Source organism: Grampus griseus (assembly GCF_964374135.1).
Source record: "Grampus griseus genome assembly, chromosome: 15".
In the NCBI taxonomy this organism is placed as follows: domain Eukaryota; kingdom Metazoa; phylum Chordata; class Mammalia; order Artiodactyla; family Delphinidae; genus Grampus; species Grampus griseus.
Window position 1 is genome coordinate 30,659,873 of NC_139009.1, and position 19,364 is coordinate 30,679,236.

Sequence of the window (19,364 nt, forward strand, 5' to 3'; positions counted from 1 at the left end):
AGAGCTTGCTTTTTGAACAACACCTGGGAAAAGGGAAATGAAGACTTTTCACAGCATTACAGAAAAACACAATAAATTTGGAGGAAAATAAACGTTTGTAAGAACAGAAACTTCCACCTTGAGGTCATTCCCCCAGTATAATATTGAGCATGTTCATATTTAACATGGATGTGAATTTTATGCTTCCTAGGCATTTAGCGTATTAATTCATCCCAGTGTTCTCAGACTAATATACACTATGTTAGGGGCCAGTTCTGTCTTGCCATATGTCTTTCAAAAACCCCAAGGCAAACACCTAACATCCCTTAAGGCAAAGGATCAGTTAATAGAATTGTACTTTACATGTTGCAAATATGAATTTTGTGGAAAATTTGTGCTTAAACCATGACACAGAAGGTTCAAAGCTTAAAGACATATTAATCTCCAAATAGGAAAAGAACCTTAAGAGTAGTATTCCTCTTGTTCTATGGTTATGAAAATCAGTGCAGGGAACAGTGATTTTTCTAGAAACTGGGAGGCCAAAGAAACATTTTCCCTCACGTGGGTTGTGCTGCAGATGGGAACGAATCCAGAGTCGGTGTTTTACTGAGTACTGAGGATTCAAAGATCCACCAGTGATCCTGAGTGTCACACACACTCATGACCATATGGACTGGGAAAAAGCACTGATTTTGTCACCAACATCAGTACTTCAATGGCTTATACACAGTGGTTGCTACAAACACCAAGTCGGAATGAAAAGTCAGCGCTAGCGTTACCTTATTCTATTTTCCAGAAGTAAGTTGTAAAGAAAGGTCTTATAGTGCAGGCAGAGAAATCATTGCAATGAGGCTTGCCTGGCTATGGGGTCAATAAAATGTACTCTCTTTCCACATAGGTATGCCCAAGATGGCCCACATCCTTGACATGCCCCAAACATCAGAATCGTAACAGAAAAAAATTAGGTTGAAACACTCTGTCTCTATTTCTCAGCAGTTCTAATTAGGGGCATAGGTTACTATTCATTCAGAATCTTGGTGCTCCAGCTGACTTCTCCAGAGGCTGTTCCTCTAGTGACTACTGTTTGATAAAATAGGGGAAGTTTCACTTGTGTTACAAGTTTTCTTCTCCTTGTCTGACGACTAATTAGGAACCCATCTATTAGCATTTGGAACAGTAGGAGTCTGGAACAGTTACAGGATCACTGCCAACTTTTTGGAGTTTCCAATAATATTTGAAGCCAAGCTTTTCAAATTAATGAACTCCTCTGAAATTAGATTTCTTTCTATTATCAGGCCAAAGATGTTTTGGGGGACAGTGCTTAAAAGCATAGTGTGAAATTGACTGGACATGAAAAGTGAAACAGGAGACATAACCTCTTAAATAAAATGTAAAAAACAAAATTTCTTTCCCCTTCATATTGTTTATCATAAAAATGATTACTGGGATGGTTTCAAAAATATTCACATACATCCCAAAGTTTCATTTTGATAACACCCTTTGAAAAATCTTGATGCTACATCTGTAGCACAACTCAATTTAGTAATATTTTAGGAAAGTAGCCTATAAAACTAGTAATAATTAATGCTGCTACTCTCTGGGTCTCTATCATCTGATATCTGGATTTTTTTCTGGTAGCTTTCTAACTGCCCCCATCAATCCCACACATCTCTTAACATGTGAATATTCCCAAATATTGCTTTGTGTTAAACTCTTTGACTGTTCTTATTTGTCTGTAGTCAAATTCCAAACTCTTTGACTTGACATTCAAGGCTCTCTCTCTCCAGTGCAGCTCCAGGTTTTCTCTCTGGCTACCAGCTCCCTCTTTGCAGTGCTACTGAACTACTGTACCTCAGCTAAGCTGGGCTGTTACTGTTTCCTGGCAAGCCACGCACCTCGCTCAGGCTCACTCTTGCTTCATGTCTTTACTCTGGCCTCCTTCCTCTCTGCTAATGTTCAAGACCCAGTTTAAGCCTCCTCGTCTTTCCGTGGCCTCTAGTGGTGTAACTTGTCTATCTTTTGATCTGTGTGTCTTGTCTTCCCAACAACAATGTAAGTCTCTGCAAGGGCAGGAGCTGTACCGTATCTTTTGAAATTCTTTCCACCTCTAGAATTCTAGGTGCTTAGTAAGCAGTTGATGCCAACATTAATGTTGGTGCTCTAAAATATAGAGGCCACAGAAATTAATTTCTACTCATAATTTGCCAAAGAGTTTCAGGGTTGTCACTTTACTTTCCTGCCTTTCATTTTTCTTTTTTTTTTAAAGAAAACTATCAATCGCAAAGGAAATAAAATACAGTTGTCTTCAGAAGCCGGTAAAGGCACCACTGCCACTGTCACAGCATCTAGCATTAGAAAACATCTCTCCATTAAAAATAAAAAAGTTTGCTACTCTTTTCTGTGCTGTACTGACCCATTTCATAATCTTTCTAGGTAGTACTGTAAATTGACAGAGGAGCTAGGATATTTAATGATATTTAATGTAATGTTGCACTAGGGATGAAGTCAGGGTGGGAAAGAACTTTTGGCAATTGATATAAAATCTGTTGCCTCCAGTCCTTCCAGAGAAGGAGAGCACAGACAGCTCCTGGAAGTGTTTGAGTGAGTAAGCAGAGAGAAGCATTCCACCAAAAAATGAAGTGGCTATTTCTGCACAGGCTGGCAGTGGCCACAGGTCCCTTCTGTGTTCCTGTGGGGTCTGTATGGAACTCCAAGCAAGGATTGTCCTGCTTTTCTGATGCCAGAACTGGGACCTTGGAGAGCTGGGGATTTACGGACGAACACTCTGGGGTTCCATGTGGTGGGGTATTTCATCATATGACATAGTTTGCTTGAAATTACAAAGCCTCTTTCTTGCTCAGGGAAAACCCTTTGAACAGTGTTTCTATAGCACCTCGTGTCTGTCATATTCTCTCACCTCCTTCAAGTCTGTACTAATATACTATCTTTCCTATGAGGGCACTTGTGAAAATGCAGATTCCTGGGTACTATTTCAGTCCCACTCTACTGGAATATTTCAGAGCGGGGCCCATGAATCTGCATTTTAAATGCACTCAGGTGATTCTTTGGCCCACTGAATTTTTTGTTTTGTTTTGTTTTGTTTTGCGGTACGCGGGCCTCTCACTGTTGTGGCCTCTCCTGTTGCGGAGCACAGGCTCCAGACGCGCAGGCTCAGCGGCCATGGCTCACGGGCCTAGCTGCTCTGCGGCATGTGGAATCTTCCCGGACCGGGGCACGAACCCGTGTCCCCTGCATCGGCAGGCGGACTCTCAACCACTGCGCCACCAGGGAAGCCCGGCCCACTGAAATTTTAAAGCCACTACTTCTTAGACCAATAAATTGAATGATTTAGTATATAAACCACAGCACTGATTCTAAACATAGATTGAATTTTAGGACAGAATAAAGGATTATACTTACCTTGGGTTACAGAAAACTGATAGTTCATGAAAACCCAAATGATTCTTTTTGAATTATTTAATTTACCATCTGTGACCTTTACTATTATATATAGTAAGATTTTGATTAAAAATATACATATATACATGATCAGTGTTTTTTATAATAAAGTAGTAAAATTGACTATATATTCTACATAATCAATTGCATGCACTTAGAAACATGATAAAATGAATGTCTTAACATTAAGTTGTATAATAAGATTAAGTCTAGTTTTCAGACTAGACTTTCTCTTGAAATATCACCATAAATAACTTTCTTCCTGAGCCTAAAACAGTAGTGCTCTGGGAACACTTGGGACTCTCATATCCTGAGAGCTGATTTAAGTTAAAGATGTGCATGCCCCACTCAGCCTGTGAGCATCCGAATATCTATGCAGAGAGGCCAGTGGATCTCACATGGTAGGGAGAGGTTGACAGAAAAACGGGTGAGAAAGAGTTTTTCAAAAAGGGAAACAGGTTAAAAAAAGGTTGAGAAAATTGATGGAGAGACACCTCTATATTTTAAGGGAAAAAATTAGAAATTGATGTGTGACACTAAGTTTTAAACACAAGAACATAAGGATGTGCTGTAAGCAGTGCAGAAAATATTGTTTTGGAAAATTGTCACATTCAAAATAGTCAATATTTTTGTACCTAAACCAAATAACTTATTTTCCAAAATTTATTGTTGCTTTCAAAGAGCTTAGTATACAATCTTTAATGTTATCAAACTTATTAAATATCTATAGAGATGTTTTTATTCCTTCTTCTTGCCTCATTGCCTCCAGAGATAGCAGCATTCAGTGCTCTGATTCTTAGCAAGAAGACTGAATGTGTTGTGTTTCTTCCTCATGTACGTAAACCTGTTCATCTGAAGATTGTGGGATCTATGTGAAGGACTGCTGTGGATCCCATCTGTGTTTCTAAGTGTGTTGTTTCCACTTCACACTAGATCGCATCCCCTCTTCTCATCATCACATTTTCCTTTTAAACTGGTGCAAACCCTTCAGCATACAAACAGGCTCTTATTTCTTTCATTTTAAGCAAAAGAAACCTTCTCTTGAAGGTTCTAACTCTGTCGCAGTTCACGGCTTCCTTTTATGTAAAACCTGAAAGACCAAACTGCTCCGCGTCTCTCCTCCCATTCCTCATTAAACTCACTCCACCCACAGCACTCCCCTTACTACTCTTGTCAAGGGCATCATCGGTGATTTTCACCCTTGCTAAATGAATGGTCCATTCTTAGTTGTTTTACTCCCCCATCAAATAGCATTTGAGGCACTGATCACTTCCTTCTTCGGAAATATCAGTAATTTCTTCACTAGGCCTCAAGGATGCAACAGGCTGCTGGTTTTCTCCTTCATTCCTTCCTGGTCTACTTGTTCGGGAGTGAGGCGGCTCTCTCCTCCTTTTAAGGTTACAAAGCCCCAGGGCTCTTTGCTTAGATCTCTTTTTTTTCCAGGCTGTACTCATTTCTTTGGTGATCTTATCTGGACTGCTGGCTTTAAAATATGATCTTTACAAAAGTGACTCCCAATTTTGTATCTTGAACCCCTAACTCTCCCCCAAACTCCAGACTCACATCTCCAGCTGCCTCCTTGGCACCTCTCAGGTGTCTTATATATTTATTGAACTTATCATGTCCAAGCTTGCTTCAACCAAATCTTCCCCACCTCCGTTAATGGTAACTTTGTCCTTCCAGTTGCTCAGGCCGCTAATCTGGAAGTTATCCTTGACAATTCTGTGAAACCCAACATTCAGGCTATCGGTGACCTCTTCTCACCACCTCCTCTGCTGTCACCCTGGCCGATCTGCCTTCTATTGGACCAGCTTCCCTAGTCCCACTCTTAACCCCTAATTATTCTGAACACTGCAGCCAGAGTGATCATGTTAAAATGTAAATCAGATCACGTCACTTCTCTGCTCAAACCCTCTAAGGGCTCTATTTCTCTCAAACAGAAGCTAAAGTCATTAGAAGTGATCTGGACCCATTAAACCTCTGACGGCACCGCCTGCTCACTCAGTCATTCCTCTCCAGACCAGTAGCTTCGCTATTCCTCAGATATATTAAGTATATGCTCCTGCCTCTGGGCTTTTGAATTGACTGTTCCCTGTGACTTCACATATTTTTTTCCCTAGATACTTGCATGTCTCATTCCTGCACCTCCTTCAAGTCTTTACTCGTATGTCCCCTTCTCCGTGAGGCTGGCTCTCACCATCCTGGTTAGGTTTCACTTCCCCTGCCCCTACATTCCCAGTCACCTTGTCCTGCCTGCTTTTTTGTTCATAGCAGTTACAACATTCTAACATATATCTATTTGTTCTTATTACTTATTGTCTACATTTCCTCACTAGATTATTAATCCCACGATATGGATTTTTGTCTGTTTTGTTCATTGCTATATTCCTAACATCAAAACTGTACTTGAAACAATAAATATTTGTTGAATAGTCAGATAGGCCCTTAACAAATGCTTATAACTAAGGTCACTCAAAACCAATTTAAGTGTAAACATCAAAGGAAGCTGTATGGTAAAGAATCAAATTATGGGAACTTCAGGATGAACCATCAACCTCTTAAAAGATATCTAAAAGCAGGCAAACTCTGAAAACATATCCCTCATATCTTGTTACTATTAAGTACTCACTCTGTGAAAGGCACTGGGTTTTATACATACTACCCTTTAAACCTCACAACAGTCCCAAAGAGTAGATCTATTGACCTCAAATATTGATGAAGAAACACAGACTCAGATTATTTAAATAACTTCTCCGAAGTCACACATCTAGTAAGTCATGGGCCAGAATGTGAACACAGAGATTTGATTCCAAAGCACTTGCTTGTTGTACTCCACCACCACAATTTTTCCTTTTCTAGATGAGTCATGAAGGTACAGAAACCAGCTTCTAAAAATGGGCTGTAGTTTTCTTCTTGCCTCCAATAAGAATCAAGAGCCCTAAAATAGTAGAATGACTATAAACTGCTTTTTTGGAATTGTACTCTATCAAAGCCCTCCTTGCTACATGCATCTATCTGCAAAAAGGTAGGCTCTGCTGGTGGCCGAACCCTAGAGTCTTAAGTGCCCTGAATCTGTGATGAGCTAGTGACTAAAATAAGTAAAAAAACAAACCACCTGGTTAAAATTGAAAAGAAGTGATGTTTTAAGAGCAAATTTGGAATCAGGTCTGACTAATCAATATTGTTATTTTCCTATAGCTTTTAAATTGATTTTCTAGAATATACTCAATAATACATACTTGGATTTCACAGTGGCCTACAAATGGAATTTGTACAAACTGATGATTTTGTGTCTTTAAACCAGGGGTGAAAAAAAAAACAAAACAATGAATTTTGACTAGTCCTGAAAGCAGTCCTCCAAATACCAGGAATCAAAGTTGAGTCAGTGGTCTCAATCACTGACTGTCACATGATGTTGGCTAAGTCATGTCACTTACTTCAATTTTAAAATAAGGGTATTAGATCTCTTAAGGATTCATTAGTTTTCACATTCTGTAGTTCACCATGAATGACCTCATATTTGCATAATTCTTTACAGTGTACAACTGTAAGCTGTATCTTTTTATGCCAAGCCCAGAAAGAACTGCTGAATGTCAGGCTGCCATGTTCCAGCAGGTCTCAGCAAAACCTGCCTTTTGAGGGACTGTGGTATCTTAAAACTTCTTTTATGGAATACAAATGCCTCAGCCCTCCCCTGCAGCTTCATCCAGGTGACACCCAAGGTCACTAAAGTACTAATTTTCATCCCAAGGGCCTCCCACTCACTACAATCATAGAGCTTGATACAGAAGGAAGTATTCAACTTCTTTTATAATACTGTGATACAGGAAAAAGCGCCTCCAAAGCAAGACCATGATTAAGAGCAAACTATTTCTATGGAAAGTATGAGCTAAAATGAGAATCACTAATGGCATTAAAATACTGCCTTCTAAAATAAATACATGCAAAAATAATACACTTGTGGGCTATGTAAGGCATTTTTTTTTTATTATTTTTCGGTTTATCTTAGTAATGCCAGAAAAATAACAGCCGTTATTTTCACTTTAAATGCAAACCAAATACTGCTGCACACAGAGTACAAAGATTACCTACGAACATGGTTAGGTACAAAGGCCATATTAGATGTATAGACCAAACTTTGTTTTTACATCAGAGTAAGACTGACAGAGCAATTTTTTGGACAATTATTTTAGCAAATAACCGTGCTACTAAACAAAGGCAAATACACATATATATACATAAACACGTTTCAACTGAAGTTATTCGTGTCACTTTGACAAACAAAGGCTTCTTCTCTGGTGGGTTTCACCAGATATTTGCACCCCAAAGTCCCCTGCCCTGATCCCGCCCCCAAATGCTGACTTGATCTGAAGAAAAAAATCAGAGATGTTCTTAATTAAAGGCACATTTGGCAGCTACGGAAAGTGGCATGCATCTGGCACAGGTGCACTCTCCCTATAAAGCCACACCACATGTGACTTCCATCCACTATGCATCTTGTTTGAGTGGTAGTCCAATGTGATCCACCTTTAGCTAATTTGCTTTATAATTTTGCAGCAATTGGCTACTTAATGCACTATTTTCATTAAAGGCAAAAGGGAAGTTTGCTCACAGTTGACAGAAAATGCACTTTATGGTGTCAAAAATGGAAAATAAGGCATGAAATTTACAAAACAAGTTACAAGTGCTTTTGTTTAGATTTATCATAGACTTCATGCTTTTCTTAACTAGCGCTCAAAATATTTCACTGGCTCATGTATAAGGAATTTTGAAATGATTTTAAAAGTAATGAGATGTTTCAAAAGAAAAATACTGAATAAATAAACTAAGTCATCACTTTCCCTTATAAATAATTTTACTGCATAATTCTTTCAGACAAACTGGTATTAACCCTGTGATGCTTACTTTACTGGTAAAGATTTATGTGCAACACAACAGGACCTACACTTGTACGACAGTCATACAATATAGGTTAAAAGAATAAGTGAACCTACCTATAGCAGCAGAATACCGAGAAATAAATGGTTAAATTTTTCTTTCTGAATCTGGAGGGAAAAAAAAAGGTTTTCCTCAATATGTATAACACTAATAAATTGAGACACCTCCCCCCATTTCCATTATCTGTTTTGCTGAGCCACTTAAAACTCTGAATTTAAGCTGTCATGAAAAGACAAATGATGAGGTACATGACTAATGTGAGCTAAATTTGAGAATTAAGACAAGATTGTGATCATAGATACCAACTAATTTTTGGTTTGCCTAATTTTTGATGTACGGAAAAAACACATTAAGGAATTTAGAACCATAATATAGCCTCCAACTGAAATAGTACTAGTTCACTACACTGTTCTGTTAATTGGAGTATAATTAGCGTGGCATGCTCCTTGCTAAATTCAGATACATTAAAACATTCTTGAGTTGTTAGAGCACAGTAACCTACTAAACACATAATTTGATACCCAACAACCTTTAATTAAGCAAACTTTTGACCTTTGTACATTTCCTCATAATTTGTAGTCTTAAAACACATTTGGAGATCTGGGAAGAGTAATTAACCTGTCTTTCAATAAATTTAGAAACATATATTTATCTTTTCCTGTTTTTAAAAGTACTTAGATGTGAAAAGTCTCCCTTTCTATTATATTGGTTATCAGCCCATTTAGGTAAATTCAACCTTGAAATATTTTCTTGATTTTGTGATCCAAAGAAAATGAAACATCTAAGAGCACTTACATTTCTAAAAGAAACGTTCCATATTTTGGAAGGTGATTTAGGAAAAGTCACGCTGCATTGACTGTCTTGTAATGTCCTGAATTCAAAAGCAGAATTTTGTGGTGATGCATTTGTCTTCTCAGCCACTTCCTGTCCCTGGAAATTTTAGTTACTACAAAGAATAAGTTTGCCAGCTAGTTAATGTTTCACATGTGAAGAAGGCAAGGATACAGTTTTCTCAACTCCATTGAAGGGCATCCAACTGGAATTTTTCTAATCAGTTACCACTGCAGAAAATATTTTTACCCAAATTTTACACTTCAGAATAAAAATATCCTCTATCCACAATGCATGTAAAGCTGATGCACAGTGAAGCGGTCGCCTAGAACCACGAGGGTAGAAGAGTGCTTCCCTTTGGGAGAAGTATGATTAGAACTTCAAATCTGAGTTTTTTTTCTTTATACAATCAGGCAGGTTGAAAAGAGGTCATTACCTTGTTGAAGGCTAACACACTGGCCAGAGAGATACTGAATGGGCTCCAATGGGACTTTTCTCAGGTTCTCATTTGGAGTGGGGGTGGGGTAATTAAAGAGAAGTGTGCGTAAGACATATAAAGGGAAATCCTAGGGACGATGTGGCTGGTCTAATAAAAAGTCATGGAAATTCTGGAATGTGTATTATGATTAATTGTAGCAGCACTAGTAAGTAGGCTTAGATAAATACTTGTTGAATGAATGGTCTTATGGACACTCTGCGTACAAGAGGAGATTTGAAATTAATTTGGGGGGAGACTTTTAAAAGGAGACATTTTACAAAGAGAAAAGTGGCTACCATAATAGGAATGGTACAAATATTAGAAAAAAATGATTCAACTTTAACAAATAAATAAAGTATATGACAGGATGGACTGCTAAATGATGATGCAACCAACACTCTAGTCTTAAAGGACTATATATTGTACTACTGTGATGTACATTTAATGCTCTAATAAATATCACAGAAAATTATTAAAGTACTAGGTTTCCACCATGATGCAGCACTTCTAAAAATGTCTCTAATGGCATCGTTAACAGAATTGCTGAAATGTTGCTTCATTATTCAGAGGACACATGCATATACTGATAAACTGATGACTCTCTAAGGATGGAATACTGCACACTTCACAGATACTATAGTGGAGATTAATAACACTTTTTCTCTTCAACAAGTTGCATGCATTTCAATCACAGTATTTGTTAGACTCAGAAGATCAGTACATAGGCTTAATGAATAATCCATATTATGATATTAATGATGTAGGTAGATGTTCTATTACGAATAGTTCTGAAAGAGCAAAGACCTCAAGCAAGGTAGAATGTTTAATATAAACTTTAACAGACTTTATACATGTTACCTAGGAAATTAAAAACCTTACAAAGCTCTGCTTAAAAGATACCCATCCTATTCTAACCAAATATTTTCCTACATGCCAAACTGCAACTTTAGATCATTCTTTAAGATGAATACATACATCCAGAACTAGAAACCAAGGCGTACCACAATACGTGCTTTTATGCTTAGTGTTTGTGTGTTTCAACTGAAAGAAATAAGAATCAACCATTTTCTCATATAATAATTTAATATATGCCAGCCAAACAAAGTATTTGTATCTTTATTCAATTAAATTAAAACAGACCTGCCAGGTATATTATATAACATTCACTATATACACATGATTTAGGCAATGCAAGGTAATTCTAGATATGCTGATCACTCAACTATTAGTAAAACATGAACGGTGTCAGCGATGCCCAGCAAGTACTCCTTTCACACTGGGTGACTGCATTTCCATAGTATGGTTAGAGGGACAGCTACAAGCCATGACATGGATTACCAGTAAACTTTTGTGGGAAAAGGGGGGAAAATGACAATCTAGCATAGATTAACAGTCTCCTAAATGTAAATCATATACTTGACAGTTACATTGTTTTAAAAGTTCTTCTGTCATTGTTAATGACACAAAACTTCTCTTGTTTGAAGGCAACACCACCACATTTTGTTTGTGTAGGGAGGGTGGGTAGGGGAATGCTCTTAAAATCGGTATAATTATTCTTAAAAAAAAAAAAAAAAGTACCTCTTTGGTGAAGCCTCGGTACCCATTCAATTCACTGTAATAATCTGTAAACAGGACTGTAGTACAGTGCTGGGCCTTGATTCCAACAAGGTCAGGTACCACAGCCTTTCCTCACAGTCCTCTGAATGATTTTTAAGAAAATATTCTAAAGTAGGACAAACAAAAGCAAAGGAAAACAAAGGAGGATTTGAAGATCCCTGTTTAAGATTTCTTTTTAAAAAGTGCATAATATTTTGAATTACAAAAACTGTCATCATGTGGGCCTGCTGGACACTAGACTGTGTTTTTCATCCCTTTAATGATAAAGATCACTTCACAAAAAGAGGACTCCTGCCTACTGGCTGGAGAAAGTTCCCTTTACTTGATTTTCAGGTGCAATCAGTTGTCCACTTCCTCTAGATCAGTCTTTCCATATTCTAAACGAACACCATTTTCACTTTATAATTACATCTAGGTTAAAATTCATTGTCTTATACTGCATCTTGAAGTAGAGTCGTTAGTGTTTGGAGTTCTCATTTTAACTCCTCAGTGCTGGCACGTTCAGTGCATCCATCGCCAGCAATGGATTTGGGGCCAGGAAAATGTACATCCTGGTATAGAGGAACTCAGGAAGAATGAGCATTCTCCAACAGTGGTGGTCCATCTCTGTGCATGGATGGGTGTGTATGCTCCCTTTTGTAAGTTTTTGGAGGGAGTTTAGGGATATGTTGAGAAGTGCTTTGTCGTGGAGGAACAGGCGGCCCAGCAATGGAATGAAGGTCCACTTCTTGTGTCAATGGTGGTGATGGCAGATGCCTTCTTGTGCCGTGAGGAGAAGGTGTTTGAGGAGGAGGTGGTGTAAAGGGGGAAGGGCTGTTTGGGAAGAAGGCATTACTATGGTCACTTTTTTTGCCCAAAGGGGGAGGTTGGAGATGTAGTGGTGAGCTTGAGAAAACATCAGGTGTCCTCACGGGTTCTCGTGGAGGTAATAAGGGAGGGCTTTCAGGAGGATCTGATATAGAGGTCCGGTCTGATACTGAATATCGTGGTGAATAGGCTTTTGATGTGGGTTGCCTAGGAGGAATTGCTGGGGGGCTGTCCAAATGCTTAGACATGATCTAACATAAACGGGAAAAAAAAAGACATTTATTAATAATTTATGTAGCACCATGAATATATTAAGAATTAAGCTGGGGTTTTCAAATATGCTATTGGAAGAACCCTAGATGTGGATCAGGTCGTTTTGCCATGTTTTAAAAATTGGAGGTTATGGCAGTTCATTCATTAAAATTATTTTTCCCTCAGTGTTAAGTTTTTATTTTTCTCAAAATTTTGTTATTTGCTACTGCTTACCTATTATTGAATCTAATATAAGATCATTTCCATTTAACATAAATTACCTGTCAACTTTACAATTTTAAACTTACTATATTAACATTTCATGATATTCTGCAAAGAGTGTCTTGACTTGCCCAGGTGCTCTGCTCTCTGGACACTGAGAACACTGAATCATGTTAACAACTGGCAAAGAAAGAAATTCCAAGAGGTAGAAAAAATAGCTATTATGAGCCTTTAAGGTCTCTTCTGACCCAGAATTTTCATGAAAATCCCACTTAAAAGCATGCCACATTCACCTATGAAAGGTTCAGATAGGTAATATTTAGCACTAAGATACCATTTCATTTAAAATGTGCTTTCATATAAAGCTTCAGACCTCTTTCCTTCTCTCTCTCTTGTATCTTTTAAAGAACTGTTTGAGACTGCATTACTCTTACATTATAGGTTAAACTTTTTTCTTGACAGTACCCATAATTTAGATTTACAAGGGTTTTGAAAACCTACCAAAAAACTTTCAGAAGAAAGGAAATAAACATTACTGCATCGTAAATCCATACTTAATCCTTGTTTAAACTCTATTAAGCCCAAATACTCTGAGTATTAACCTAATTCAGTTAGAACTAAACCAGACACAAGCAATTGATTATACTGTAACTGTAATGATTCCAGTTTCCAGATAACAAGGTTTTCTACTTTACCTTAGATGGCGAAGATTCCGCTGGGGCAGATTCTGGTCGTCTTCGTGGAGGAACAGGAGGGGGGACAGGCACTTCATCAGTGCTCTTGGTTAAACTTATAGATGATACTGAAGCAGATCCTGTAGGATGTTAAATTTTTTGAAAAGTTCACAGGAATTTTATTTCATCTATCAATCCTGAAAAGACTTGGAAACTGCTTATATTTATTAAAAGAAATGTACAGAAGTATCAAAAGCAGTTCAATAAATCAACAACCAATAGTATTTCCTTTATTAAAGCAAACTGCTATAAAAGCATGCAGAAATTTCTTAGCAGAATTTTCAGAAAAAAAGCTGCCTAAGATATTCTGTTATTATGTTTCTTGAACAAAATAACATTCCCACTGTTAACCTATTACTGGAATTTTTTATTTGGATCTGAGTCTCAGATTTCTGGAAGAGACAGCAAACTATTAAAAACCTTTGGAATGGTAATTTCTGTTAAGCTTTTTTGATGGGCTCATTTTTTCCTCTGACTTTATTAGTACAGAATTTTCTTGCCTTCACTGGATAGTCCTTGGGGATAGTTTCTGATCTTAACCACTCTCTCCAATGTCTCTCCCGGCAATCCCCTCAAAGGATGCCAGGGAGAGAATCTAGTGCCTGGGGGAGGGGTCTCTCCTCAGTGTGCTTAGATATTGTTCTCCTTGGCAGGGAAGCAAAGTCAGGTTCATCATACTCTAATCTAAAAATTTTCATTGTGATGGAGGTATTTAAGATGACTGAGGCAGTGTGCTGATAATAAAAACAGAAATTACACTAGAATCTGGTGAACCTGATTTAGGAGTAAGTTGATAAACTGGCACCAAAAAGTTAAGTAAAGCCTCTAACTGTAACACATCTTACAGACATTTATAATGACATGGACTTAATATAAGCATATAAATAATTACACTTTGAAAAACATTTATGTAAGTTGTTAACTAGTTTGTCAGCACAATGAAAAAGACATGAAAAAACACTTAAATGGTCGTTCAAAATTATATTTGGCAGGTTCTTTTTCTCCTTTAAACATTGACAGTTTTTATTTTGCCAATTAAATGTTATAACAATATAGAACTTAGAAAGAGTAATTTGTGTATTGATATTATTTAAATGAACAACATTTTGATCACCTACCTTTTTTCTTAAGAGACTATGTAAGTTAATTTAGCTTTAAGAATATTTTCCATTGTACACATTCTGAAATCATTTGTATGAAGAACAACAACAAAAAACGATCTATTAGCTTAAAATTTATGAAATAGTTTGGTGAATTGCTAGTTTACTTTAAAATTAAAAGCAGATACCTACATTGGAACTTTATTTTGCTTATCAGTGATGAATATTTAGATTATATAATACAGATAGGTACAATGATAAGATAGCTGTTCTAAAGTCAAATAATAGTCATTTGCCTACAATCTGTGCTGTTCCCAGGCTAAGTGACTTAGACACTGCACGTAGCTGCCAACATTCTCATATGCGCATGCATGCTCTTGCTTTTTTTTTAAAAGTTGAGCATTAAAATATGTTTAGAACTCCAGAGTTGGAAATGAGAAGTGGTTAAATGTGGAAGCCACCCATATAATAATGTTCTTTCAAAAGAGAAAAAAAGATTTTACAAAAAGCATGAAAAATATGTAAGTTTAAGCAAATCATTTATGGTCAAAAGATAGCACAAGTGAAGGCCTCACTTCTAAGATGCTGCAAAGCAAGGTACCAATACTGCCAGACCCAAGACGAGTTTTAGCAGGAAAGGTTACATTTGGTTTAATCTTTAAAGCCAAAGCGAAAATTATGAGTCTTAAACCAAATATACTAACTTGGGCCATGGGGCAGTGTAACTTGGATAAAGACGGTATCGCTGCCTGTGAAAGGAAACAAGAAAAAGTATATATTTTTTCTTTCACTGATATATTCAAACTCATCTGTAAAAATTTATTTATGATAGAAATGTTATTTTTGTCATTCTAGTTTTAAAGAATGGTAGAACAGTTTAGCAAAAGCTCATTACTACTTACTTTTGAGAAAGATAAAGAACTAAACTGCATTAATATTGGGAATTTTCCAGATTCCTTTTAGATTCACTACTTGATGCCATAATAATTAAATGAAAAGCATTCATAAGAAAACTATATACAATATCCTGTATATTAGAGGAAGACTTTCAAAAAATGTATAAACCCAATGTGAGCAAAGAATTCAGCTGGACCTACAGAAATATGTCATTTACTAAGGATTATTTTGAAAAACCAAACTTGTGAAAGTAAGTAGTAAATAATAAATTTATGTTATAAAAATTGAAACATAAAAGGAAATTTCTTACTACTATAATTATTATAAAGTTTTGGAAATGTTCTTGGGGCATATGTTCATCACAAAATAACCACGGCTTTGGATATTACAAACAAGCTTCAAAGTGATATAGCTTTTTTTCCTTCTATATTTTTAAACACTTAAAAAAAATTAAACAGTTTTGGTGCTTAGACAGATTTTATATAGGAAACTCTGATAATTTTTGAATGTCTAATTTCAACAACACTAGCCCCAAGAGCATTAAAGTAGAAAAACTGAGACAAAGGCTAGAAGATCTATACTGCTTCTAAATCGATACAGGTGTTTAGGTTACACTGCCTCATATTACCAACATATCGAACAGATAATATCCAAGAGACTAAAGCAATACCTATAGCACTAGACTGAGCTGATTTTTAAAACTTCAGGTTTCGCTCATTTTTGCACAATAGGCAATCACTCAAATAATTAGGGCTGTTGTTTTTCTAGCTTCTTTGCTCAGAATGAGGATAATTTAACGTCCTAGGTTCAGTGGGCGGAATTATTAATTTGATTGCTTATACAGATACAGTGTTCTTATTTCCCAGACAGCTCCAATTTCAAATAATCTATCCTATTACCTCCTTTCCATATGTACTGATATTTATTTGGAGGCTCTGGTTACTAAGGGTAGCAATCCAGCTAATTCTAATAAGTTAGCTCTCAAAAGATTAAAATTCATTTTTACACTTTGATATTAAATAATTCTGCTACTGTGTCAAAGATTCTGTTTACTAAAAATCAGATTCTCTTCACTAACATAATAGGGGTTAAAGGGGGTTATCTGCTTTAGTGTTTACTACTTATGTATTCTCCAGTTTTCTTGGAAAGGAAATAAATATGCCTTCTGGAGATAAGCCTCAAGAACATGGTCGTATACTCAGTACAATACAGGAGTAAAATCAAAAGACAAAGCTCATGACAGTTACCAACTGCAGGCTTTTAGAAAGAATGATTACACCTATGCATACACAATTGTGCACGCAGACGCAGACTTGGCTTTGATCATATTTATATATAGCACAGGCTTAGATTCATGTGTAAACTTGGGGCACTTTTCTGATTTGTCACTTCAAACTAATTGCTTGGTCTTACTGCCTGGAAAATGCTATTTAAAAACTCTCAGAATTAAACATTATATATATCAAGAAATATATACTAGGAATTCTTGTCAGCTAGGTACCGAACAAATTTATTGATAATGACTTAGGAGTGAAACCCAGTTCATCAAAAAGTAGTATCAATTTGTTAAATACAAATCCCAGACAACAGATCAGTGGTTCTCCATCGTGGCTGCCCATTAGACCCTGCTAGGGAGCTTTTAAAAAATACTGATGCCCACGTGCCAATGCCAGTCTAACTCAAGCGTGGGCTGGGCATATAGGTATTTTTTAAAGCTCCCCAGGGGGACTGTATGTCCAACCAGGGTTGAAACCACTGTTGAAGATAATCTCCAATTTATAATTGAGTCATTCTTGGAATAGGAATAAGCATTTTCCTATAGAAAAAAATTATATAAATCATGAATAACTTCTTAAACGTACAATAGCCTGTTAAATGCAAGTGTATGAAATCAGAAATTAATCACTTATAATAATCTTCTATGAAGAAAAGCCTTGCATTCCAGCTTCAAATGCTTGGAATACATTTTTTCTTGTTAAAGCTTTCCCTACTAAGGGATGGGGCTAAAGCTCATCTGCAGCCCACAGACCAGGCCAGACCTATGGCTTCCTTTTATGACCAGGCAACCTTCAAATAGGAAAGTACCAAGAGCACTTCATCCTCCTCGCTCCATGCTATAGCCAGAGATGCAAAGCTGGGTGGTCTCTCCCCTTTTCCCGGCCACTGTCATCATCACCTCAGAGGTGGACCTGGTCAGGATAAGGTGTGGAGCAGGGTTCTGAACGTGAGAATGTATGTAGCAGCAGTAGGTAGGTGGCCAGTTTCCTTCCCTCTCTGTCTTCACCACAAAGCTTTCCGTGACCATTCTTGCCTACTCTGTGGTCATCTTTGTGTAAACTTCTACAGCATTAATGTCTTTGCCACTCATTTAGCATTTTGCTAATAAATTAGCACTTATACATCTTCTCTGGTGAAGCCTGCAATCTTACTGAGAGATGAAAAAAATCATGGTACAAACAGAATCAAGCACTTAACAATGGTTAAGCATGTAACTATGATTTTCTTTGTACTATGATTATTTTTTTTAACATCTCAGTAAGATTGCAAGCCCTAACAGAGAAGGTGTGTCACTGCTTAGCAAGAAATGAGATATGCAACAGATACTGGCTGAAAAAATTAATCTTTGTTTTTAAAGTAAGTTATTTTTGGAAAAAAAACTATAGGAAGCAAAAAAAACTATTATAACTGATCAAAAATTCTAGTCAAACTCTGCCTTTTAAAAAAGCAATGGAACTTTTTGCCTCATTGTATGGAGTGGAATATGTTCAGATGACTTAAGAATGTAGGTACAGCAGCTCTTTCCTGCCAGGCCCTGAGGGAAGCAAGGAAGTAGGTATTCACTCTAGTGGCAACACAGTGAGTACCAGTCTGGACGTGCTGGTGATCCACCCGGCCCCCTCCATAACACTAGCAGATCTGTTAAGCAGAGTGGGGTCAAAAGCAGATGAGGACCTTTAATATACACAGACCACTAATGAACGTTAAGTAAGGGACTAACTGAGCATACAGATGGTTTTATATTATACTGGCTTACTTAATTTCAAAATCAGTTATTTTCAGTTTTTACTAAGAACAGAGGGAGTAGTAATAGGGGCTTTCTTTTTCACAAAGGAAGAGAAATGGAAAAAATCTTCAGGGCTAAGATTACAAAGCCTAAGGTTTCTCCACTTGTCTAGCTATTTTTAGTTAATATTCTTCCACTGTCACATATGACAAAGCACTGATCCAGAGCGCTGCATTCCAAAATGATTCCCTTTTCCCTGTTTGACTAATAATTTAAAGATTTAGCACTAGTAGGGAATGTAGTAGGCTTATCTCCTGTTTTTCTACATCTCCCATTTTTAGCTACTTAAACTAAGAGAAATAGAATTTGCAATTGATGGCCTTCATGTGATTTCAATAATTCACTCATGGGAATCTTTATAATATAGATCACAGCCAACTGCTCTTGGAAAAACACCCTTCAAACAGTTAAATGGGTCATAATAAACAAGGATTTTAAGTCAGGTATACTGTGAAAAGTGCTGCTTTTATTTTATTACCTAATTTAGGAGGTTGGCGAATTGGGGAAAATAAATGGGAATTTTTTTAACCTGGTGTTTATTTGAACTTATAAAAAATATCTGATAGCCTACTGTGTGCATAACATGACTTCATAATCCTCAGTAGCCAAACAAGGCCAAGTTGTGGCAATTCTTAAAACAAATACACTTTAGGTGGTAAAAAGATGAGACAAACTGCTGGGTAACTACAAATATATATACAACACGGGAATAAATAAACGGGATTCTGGACCAAATCTCAAAATAATATACCTCCAAAAAATAATTTTTTTTAAAGTTAGATTCTCTGAGTTGGAAGAAATCTTAAAAATCTAGATTAATCCCCAGAAGGCACAGAAAAAGTATTTTATCGAAAATCAGAAAGCTCACTAGCAGACTGGGATGACAAACTAGGATTCCTAACTCCTACGTCAGTGCTTCTCAACCTCCTCCCGAATAATAATGTCATGCTGCCTCTCACTATTGGATTCTGTAACATCAAATATTA

General features: G+C 36.9%; 1 protein-coding gene across 2 annotated transcripts in view; it reads right to left on the bottom strand.

Annotated features, from left to right (window-relative positions):
- Nucleotides 1–7,417: 7,417 nt before the first annotated feature.
- SOS1 (SOS Ras/Rac guanine nucleotide exchange factor 1) overlaps nt 7,418–19,364 on the bottom strand; it is a 152,230-nt gene continuing 140,283 nt past the window's right edge. Inside the window, exons 21-23 of one of the 2 annotated variants that reach the window (XM_082672080.1) lie at nt 15,122–15,166; nt 13,279–13,397; nt 7,418–12,360 (exon numbers count right to left, since the gene is read on the bottom strand). In XM_082672080.1, the coding sequence (XP_082528206.1) occupies nt 11,869–12,360; nt 13,279–13,397; nt 15,122–15,166 (656 nt within the window). In that variant the 3' untranslated portion in view covers nt 7,418–11,868. The remainder of the gene's footprint in view (nt 12,361–13,278; nt 13,398–15,121; nt 15,167–19,364) is intronic. The other variant, XM_082672081.1, reaches the window with a different exon arrangement.